The sequence below is a fragment of the Gadus chalcogrammus genome, chromosome 16, assembly GCF_026213295.1.
Source record: "Gadus chalcogrammus isolate NIFS_2021 chromosome 16, NIFS_Gcha_1.0, whole genome shotgun sequence".
NCBI classification, from domain to species: domain Eukaryota; kingdom Metazoa; phylum Chordata; class Actinopteri; order Gadiformes; family Gadidae; genus Gadus; species Gadus chalcogrammus.
The window spans coordinates 345,175-354,607 of record NC_079427.1 but is presented as its reverse complement, the minus strand read 5'-3'; the positions used below and the strand labels follow the sequence as shown (position 1 = coordinate 354,607).

The 9,433-nt window shown below is 47.2% G+C and overlaps 1 protein-coding gene across 1 annotated transcript; it reads right to left on the bottom strand.

Annotated features, from left to right (window-relative positions):
• Positions 1 to 1,851: 1,851 nt before the first annotated feature.
• Positions 1,852 to 5,742, bottom strand: gemin7 (gem (nuclear organelle) associated protein 7). Its single transcript, XM_056611307.1, has 2 exons — positions 5,656 to 5,742; positions 1,852 to 3,101 (listed from the first exon to the last, which is right to left on the bottom strand). The coding sequence occupies exon 2, from the start codon at positions 3,082 to 3,084 to the stop codon at positions 2,704 to 2,706; it is 381 nt and encodes a 126-aa protein (XP_056467282.1). The 5' UTR covers positions 3,085 to 3,101; positions 5,656 to 5,742; the 3' UTR covers positions 1,852 to 2,703.
• Positions 5,743 to 9,433: the final 3,691 nt, after the last annotated feature.

Sequence of the window (9,433 nt, the reverse complement as noted above, 5' to 3'; positions counted from 1 at the left end):
GTGATGGGGGCTGGTGATGGGGGCTGGTGGTGGGTGCTGGTGATGGGGGCTGTGGTGGGTGCTGGTGGTGGGTGCTGGTGGTGGGTGCTGGTGATGGGTAATGGCCGAACAGCCACTGTGCTGTCCTGCTAGGGACAGCTTCCCCTGCTCAGACCACACAATGCAGCAGTGCGGTTTGAACCATCTTGGGGTTTGCTGATGTTTGGGCGACCAGGGCAGCTTATCTTCTTATCTCTCTGGCCGCTGGAGCTGGGGAAGTGGGGCCTGCCTCAGCCGCCTGCTCCTCACAATCGCTGGAGCGCCTCCAACATTCCCCCGGTAACACGGCCAGCAGGCGGGCGGCCGCTGACTCACCGACCCCGCAAACAAAAAATAGGAATTCTTGTAGGAACCGACTTGTTTAGTCTACAAAGCGAGACCCTCTTCGTTGCTTGGCTTTAACAGTGATCAACATGCTTCTAAAGGTTTGCTTTAACAAACACCACTAGTATCTTTAGTTTGTTTTAGTACTATTGTGGTACTGGTGGTAGGCCCTGGTGGTAGGGCCTGATGGTAGGGCCTGGTGGTAGGGTCTAGGGCCTGGTGGTAGGGTCTAGGGCCTGGTGGTAGGGTCTAGGGCCTGGTGGTAGGGTCTAGGCCCTGGTGGTAGGGTCTAGGCCCTGGTGGTAGGGTCTAGGGCCTGGTGGTAGGGCCTGGTGGTAGGGTCTAGGGCCTGGTGGTAGGGTCTAGGGCCTGGTGGTAGGGTCTAGGCCCTGGTGGTAGGCCCTGCTGGTAGGGCCTGGTGGTAGGGTCTAGGCCCTGGTGGTAGGGTCTAGGCCCTGGTGGTAGGCCCTGCTGGTAGGGCCTGGTGGTAGGGTCTATGCCCTGGTGGTAGGGTCTAGGCCCTGGTGGTAGGGTCTAGGGCCTGCCTGGTGGTAGGGTCTAGGGCCTGGTGGTAGGGTCTAGGCCCTGGTGGTAGGGCCTGGTGGTAGGGTCTAGGGCCTGGTGGTAGGGTCTAGGGCCTGGTGGTAGGGTCTATGCCCTGGTGGTAGGCCCTGCTGGTAGGGCCTGGTGGTAGGGTCTAGGCCCTGGTGGTAGGGTCTAGGCCCTGGTGGTAGGCCCTGCTGGTAGGGCCTGGTGGTAGGGTCTAGGCCCTGGTGGTAGGGTCTAGGGCCTGGTGGTAGGGTCTAGGGCCTGGTGGTAGGGTCTAGGGCCTGGTGGTAGGGTCTAGGCCCTGGTGGTAGGCCCTGCTGGTAGGGCCTGGTGGTAGGGTCTAGGGCCTGGTGGTAGGGTCCAGGCCCTGGTGGTAGGGTCTAGGGCCTGGTGGTAGGGTCTAGGACCTGGTTGTAGGGTCCAGGCCCTGGTGGTAGGGTCTAGGGCCTGGTGGTAGGGTCTAGGCTCTGGTGGTAGGGCCTGGTGGTAGGGTCTAGGGCCTGGTGGTAGGGTCTAGGGCCTGGTGGTAGGGTCTAGGCCCTGGTGGTAGGGTCTAGGGCCTGGTGGTAGGGTCTAGGGCCTGGTGGTAGGGTCTAGGCCCTGGTGGTAGGGTCCAGGCCCTGGTGGTAGGGTCCAGGCCCTGGTGGTAGGGTCCTCTGAAAGGACACCAGAGGTTTCTCTATGAGCTGGACTCGGGGCATTGGCTAGGATGTGATTAAGTGGAGGCATGTATTTTTGTAAGTTATCAGACACGTCAGGATGTGAGAGAGGGCTATAAACAGGAAGGAGTGGAATGGGTTTCCTGTCGGAGCGGGCAGATTCCATGTACCACCGTGACTAACGTACATGTGTGCATGCACTGGCAAACGCAAGGGCACACACACAAACACACAGTGTACACACATGCACATACACTGTACACAGTCATCAACGGTAAAAGAGAAAAACTCGTTTTTATTTAAAATCAGTAGCTAGAGTTAAGAAAGATAATCGAACTGTAATCTGGAACGACTCAAACAGGAGCCTGCGGGTCACGCCGCAGCGAGTGCGGCACTAATGCGTCACGGAGACATGCCCTGGCACACAATGAGGTGATTTACATGCTTGTGTTGAACCGAAAACACCAAGCCTCCATCTCAGACGGCCCACAGTGAATCGGAGGAGTTGAGAGCTGCTGTTGGCAGAGGCAGCTGAGCCTGTGTTTATCAAATTAACATTGGTCGTCCTTGAGGGGGTCCTGATTGAATCACTGGAGGCCTCTGACGTCACCGCCGCTTCAGTCATACCCTGGCGTGGCCTGGAGGGAGATGAGTCACCCCTCCATTGATGACCGTCTCCATGGAGAGGTAGAATAAGACAGGTACCAACACACAGGTACGCTGTGAAGGTGTGCAGCCCTGAACGCACACACACACACGATCAGTCATTTATGTGAAAGTCCAAATAAATCATTAAAACATCGAGAGATGTGGGTTTGTAATCGGGCCGTCCTAACCCTTTGGAGAGAGCTTGTCCTGTACGGCTAACAGAAGGCAATGAGAGTTGATTATAAACAGGAGGCTGCAGCTCCCTCCAGTGATGGGGAAAAGGAATCGTTTTCCAAAGCAATGGTCCTTTTATTAACAGGAAACTGCTGCCCAACAAGTGCACGCACAGGCTTAGAACATAATGCAAGTACACACCCTTATTAACATGTATCAAAGACATTCAATAGCATTACAATAGAAGAAGTGACAATAACCTGAGGTACAACAATACTATGCAATATCCAAAATAGAAAAACATTGACAGTCACATATCAAAGGAGTACGAGATCACATCCTGGCATCTGATCAGGGCCTCCGTCTGGACCCCGATGGGCGTCTGCAGATCAGAAACCTGGAAGTTGAGCACGTCGATGTCCGACGCCCCGAACACGGCGGCCACCGTAACCTTCTCGTACATGAGGAACTGGATCTTCTTGTTGGCCATGGAGATGAGACAGCGCAGGAAGCGTTCCCTCATCATGGCCCGCGTCCGCTGCTCCGTCCGGAGCGCCACTGGGTCCGCCTCGCCGGACGTGGAGAGGGAGGAGGGGCAGAGGGCGAGGTAGCGGGGCGAGGTGGGGTCGAAGCCCCGCCCGTGGGGGTCCGGGCCCCGGGGCAGGCGCACCACACACACCGGGGTCTTCATTTGGGCTGTCAGGAAATCTAAATGAACACGGGTAAGAATACAGGATTAAGATTTGACATTGAGGAAACCTAACAAGAGCTTTCTGTAAAAATTAATAACGTAATTATAATTAAGAAAATAAAAATGTAATAATAATAGATCGATATAATAATATTAATAATAATAGATAGGCTACCTAATAAACCGTTGGAACTCACAAGACCGGTAACCATAGCAACACCGGCAAACAAACCCCGAGAAGCCCATTCCCTACGCGAGCTCCCCGCGCTACGGCCATCCGGAGGTGCGCACAGCTTTTGGCCGTGATATTATGTATACAATTATATTATACTATTATATATAGAACGTTATAAGACGCCGTCACGGAGAGTTGGCGCGCTGCCAGACGCTGTCACCGAGTGTGACAGGAGAGTAGGGCTGGGCGATATATCGATATTTAAAATATATCGATATTTTTTCAAACGCGATATGAAACGAGACCATATCGTCAATATCGAAATAATTTAATTTGCATTGAAATTACAGCACATTTGTTCCAACAAACACCAGTTTCGAACCGCGCCTGCCGCCTGCTATTTCGTAACTCTGCTTATGTCTCTCCCGCTCTGCCTCCGCTCACACACAGTCTCTGCCCCCCCCCTCCACTGACTCACGTCACTTTTTGAAATCGCGAAACATGAGCCGTGGTCGTAATCGTTCACTATTCATTGGGTATTTTAAGTGCACTATATTGTGCATGAAATTAACCACTGAGAATTCGAACACCACTACAAAATGGCGAGCACCCTATATAGTGCACTATATCCGTGATAGGGTTAGGGTTAGGGTTAGGGTTGGGTTAGGGTTGGCGAGCACCCTATATAGTGCACTATATCTGTGATAGGGTTAGGGTTAGGGTAGGGTTGGCGAGCACCCTATATAGTGCACTATATCCGTGATAGGGTTAGGGTTAGGGTTAGGGTTAGGGTTGGCGAGCACCCTATATAGTGCGCTATATCCGTGATAGGGAACGATTTCGAACACAGCTATGGAGTCGAAAGACCAACGGCTCCATAGTATGGAAATGGTTTGGATATAAGGTGTCTGACGAATTACAAAATCACATCATTTGTAGAGAGTGCTTAAAAACTGTCGCAACCAAAGGGTTGCAATTCTGTGCATAATATTCCGGAGGTGCACACAGCTTTTGGCCGTGATATTATATATTATAATGTTCTCAAATACGAGGCAGAGGCAGTGTCTAGTCCACGGTTTATTCAACCATCAAACTGTATTCAATTCTGAACGGTAGGAATAGTATATAGTAAGGTATAGGTATAGTACAACGGTAACTCCACAGTAACTTCAAGGTTTCTCACTCCGCGAGACCCAAACACAGTAGCGTGCGGTGCCCCTTCATTTCGGTGGGGCAGAAACTACTGGCGTATGACCACACCCACAATTTATAGATATTTTTAACCCGTATATTTTGAGCTACATTAAAACATGTTAACTAAACTAATTGTGAGTAAGAATTAAAAAATAAACAAATAGCCTAATGTTACTGCACGCTTTTGAAGTGCCTTCCGCAACACTCGTCATATAATGTCCCTTATAGGGAAGTTATTTCTTCCATATTTTATTTTAACAACAGGCTTAGCGAGTGCATTGCAAATACATGAAAAGTAGCAATACAAGTCATCAATCAAGCAGACCTTCGATTTGGAACTTGGCCTGACGATGTGTGCAAATCTCTCAATAACAACACTTTTGAAATCAGATATTTCTCAATAACAGCTGTTTAAATCAGGTATGAAATCAGGTATGCAAATTGAATACCTGCTGAAATAAATAAATAAATAAATAAATAGTCATCAATGCCGAAAGATACAGGCGGAGTAATATAATATAATATAATGCTATGTGTCACAACCTGGATCTATAATGAATATCAGAACAGTTTTGTTAGCATGTAGCATAATGCTATTTGTCACAACCTGGATTAATGATGAATATCAGAAGAGTGTGGTTGGCATGTAGCATAATGCTATATGTCACAACCTGGATTTATAATGAATATAAGAACAGTGTTGTTGGCATGTAGCATAATGCTATATGTCACAACCTGGATTTATGATGAATATAAGAACGGTGTTGTTGGCATGTAGCATAATGCTATACGTCACAACTTGCATTTATGATGAATATAAGAACAGTGTTGTTGGCATGTAGCATAATTCTATATGTCAAGACCTGGACTTAAAATGAATGTAAGAAGAGTGTTGTTAACAAGTTGCATAATACTATACGGAAAAACCTGGACGTGTAATGAATATCAGAACAGTGTTGTAAGCATGTAGCATAATGCTAAATCTCATAACCTGGATGTAAACAAGAACAGTGTTGTTAGCATAATGCTACATGTTACAGTCCTGGATTTATAATGAATATCAGAACAGTGTTGTTAGCATGTAGCATAGTTCTATATGTTACAATCCTGGATCTATAACGTATATCAGAACGGGATACAAACGTTTAGTCAAAACAGAATAAATCAAAACGTAGCCGATTGCTCTCGAACCATGAACTCACCAAGCACAGCCAGCTCTCCTTCACTGGACGTCCACCATGCCGTGCTTTTATCAACAAGTCCACATGTGGCCGACCTGATCCGTGCTGGTCGTTACCGCCCCCTGGAGCATTTCTGATGAGTTACATTCATATGTTTCCGCTCCGGGTCTCTTCCAATTTATATAAATGATGAGGATTCTGAGATGAGAGACTCTATTAAATAAAACATTTACGTTTCAGGTGAGGATTAGTTGATAAAAAGCAAAGTCTACAGCCATCAAACATGTAGGCTTAGGCATCACAAAAAATCTTCAGACACATGGAGACTTTGGAGGGTAACTTTCACTTTGAAAAGTGAAAACACAAGATCTGCTGCACAAAATATTATCAAGCAGCAGTGGAGGTGAAAAATATTAATTATTTGTGGTGCCCGCCAATATTTCAAACATCAAAGTTGTTTTTATTCAACAAACACCTCTATTTTACCAGTAAGGGCATTTGTGTGGGTTACTCAACCTTGCATATATTTTACAGGCTTTGTTGTGTATGAACTAACTAACTAACTTACCTGTTGGTCACATATAAACTATTCATTTACTGTAACCCCCTTTCATTTTTGACCTCTATTTCTCTGCCAATTTACACTGAATTATGTTAATCATCTCAGACATGTTTATGTAAGGGTTCAATTAGTTAACATTTTGTCTCAAGAATTTTGGGGTGGGCATGGCACACTTTAACTTGCGATATCATAATTATGCTCATATACAGACGTTAGCCTGATAGCATAATTGCCTAAGTCATATTTTCTCCAAATTTTGACAACTACCTATACTCTTTAACTCTGCTGATTCACTGTGCCTCCTTGGCTATATCCTAATCAGGGTGCTTTTTACATCCCAAGAAAACATATTTGCTTGAATCATCTATTTGACTTTGGCATTTAAGCAAAAATACAAGATAAACATTCAAATATTACTCAGGCGATTATGCTATGATGCTAACAATATTAACTTTTTACTGAGGAGGGTTAGCGAATAGTTTTGGAATTGACCTAATCAAGACCACATGTAATGGGTGTCTCTTTTTACGCTCGGATGCATCATTTCAGAAGGCGAATGACAACAGTGTGGATCATTTCAGAAGGTGAGTGTCCACACTGTCTTCACATGTGGATCATTTCAGAAGGTGAGGGTCCACAGTAAGTCTCCACAGTGTGGATCGCGAGTGTAGGTTTAAATCACGACGGCGCCCAGGCCAGTCTCCCGCTTGCTTGCTGAATACTTTGAGACTTCAGATGACATTGACTCTTTAAACAGAGGGCCTAGACCTAACCATAATCATAACCCCTAAACCTAACCCTAAACCTAGCCATAAACCTAAGCCCTAAACCTAACCTAACCACAACCCCTCAACCTAACCATAACCCTAAGCCCCTGACATAACCGTAGCCCTAGACCTCACCATAACCCTAAGCCCTAACCTTAACCATAACCCTAACACTAACCCTAACCATAACCCCTAAACCTAACCTTAAGCCTAGCCCTAAACCTAACCTTAAGCCTAGCACTCCCCAGGCTGGTTGAACTAACAGACCCAACCAGTTAGACCAGTTCCGGAAAGGTGGACTGGATACACTTTAAACAGCGATTTAATCAATTCAGAACATTTTGGTAGAGCAGTTGTCTTGTAACCAAAAGGTTGCTAGTTCGATCCCTAGCTGAGTGTTGATGTGTCCCTGAGCAAGACGCAACCCTAACTGCTCCTGACGAGCTGGTTGACTCTTCTGTTGGTGTGTCAATGTGTATATTAACCGATGTAAGTCGCTTTGGATAAAAGCGTCAGCTAAATGCCCTAATTGTAATTTAAGAGAGGAGTGTGCTGTGGGTCCATGTCACCGGAGTTTACCCCGTGAAAAGGAAGCGCAAGATTAGTTTTCTTTGTACTTACTTCAACCCGGTCTGCAGCCACTTGATTTATTACCTGCTTTCCCATTATGAGAATTAAACAAACAAAAGTGGAATACTGAGTAATATCCTTTATTGCCCTTTCCGTGGGGAGAAAACGGAACAGATACTGTACGTCAGGGTCGGCAACCGGGCACGCATGCCACCACTGGCACACTTGAGAAAAGACATTTTTTTTATACTAATTATTTAAAGAAATCACCGCACAATGCGGCAGCATAATCATTAATACTGTATTTTTTGCCCTTTTTTCTGTGTTCTGGGCATTTCCTCCCAGTGCAAATATGTTTAAATGAGTTACTGAAGGCAGTGTTCTGAAATTGGATCATGTAGAATAGCTCAGCAACCAGCAGCTGCCAGGACAGCGGTAAAGCTGCCGAAGTTTTCCGGGCAACGCAGCTGGAGCCGTACCTGGTCAGTTCCTGGAACAGGACGAGGAACGGGTCCGGAAACCCAGGCCACCGGACCTCGAGCCGGAGCAGTGTCGGCGGGTGAAGGACTGCGGGTGGACTGGACAGCGTCCAGCCCATCCCAACTGCCGGCGTGGCCGGCGACGGGCCAGACGGCGGAGGATGGGGTCCCCGAACGGCCCTCCAGCGCCCCCCTACGGCAGAAACTGGTGGGGGCCCCGATAGAGGTGGTCCCCGACCACACCCCCAGGTCCTCTGCGGACAGTTAGAGACGGGCGTCCCAACCAGGGAGGGAGGCTGCACCGCAACGGGGCCGCCCCGCCAGGGCAGGGGCCAAGGCGGCGGCGCCGGCCCCCTGAACACTCGGGGCTGTGCAGTAAGTGTTGGGGTCGTCGGGACGTCTGACCCCTAAGGTGGGGGCTTTGTGGCGTCCCCTACGGGGGTCGCGCCGGGGATTCTGGGGATCCGAGATGCCGGTTGGGGAAAGGGGTTTTATTGTCTTTATGTGTTGGGGTTAACGGGTTTGGGGTGTGTGGTCGGTAGAATGTAGTTGTGTGTTGTTGAGTGTTTACTTGTTGTGTGTAGTGTTGCCGCCACCGTTACCGACAATTACATGTCTGTTGGTTGGTTGTGCGTTGCGCTGTGTGTTGGGTGTCGGGTTAAATAAAGGCTGCTCTCGTAGTCGTGCGGTGTATGGGGCACGAGAGTTGCTTCATCGCTTAACCTGGGCTCCCGTCTCGCCCTTCCCGCACTGCTCGCCACAATAGGCTATTGTTGCAAGTGGCCTATATGCATTGCCTTCACATGGTTATGCAAAGCTGTACATGTCTTAAAGATATTGATGTGCCTGCCATAAGGGTTGTCAGTTGGAATATTAATGGAGTCTCTAATAAAGTTAAACGTTATAAAATAATTTCACATCTGAAGTCTCTCTCATGTGATGTAGCTATGCTACAGGAGACCCATTTGAATGAAAATGAATCCTCTCTGCGCCAGGGAATGGAGCATCAAGAAGTACAAGTATTCTGATATCAAAAAAAATATCTTTTCATCATACTGATGTGATTGTGGATAACAGTGGCAGGTATATCATAGTATCTGGTATTCTTCAACACAAAAAAATTACACTCATAAACATCTATGCCCCTAATTCTGGGCAAGTTGAGTTCCTTTCAAAGTTAGCTCTTCTTGCATCAAAGTTTGTGGGGGATCCTATTCTACTTGGTGGGGATATGAATCTGGTAATGATCAGATCATGCTCCCATCTCTGTTACATTTTCACCTTGCTTTAATGTGCATAAAACAAAACAATGGAAGTTTAATAACATGCTTCTATGGGACAAGAAATTCGTTGCTATGATTAATGTAAGAATATCTGATTTTTTTTAGATGAATATGAACTCTGTTGTATCTGTTCAGACA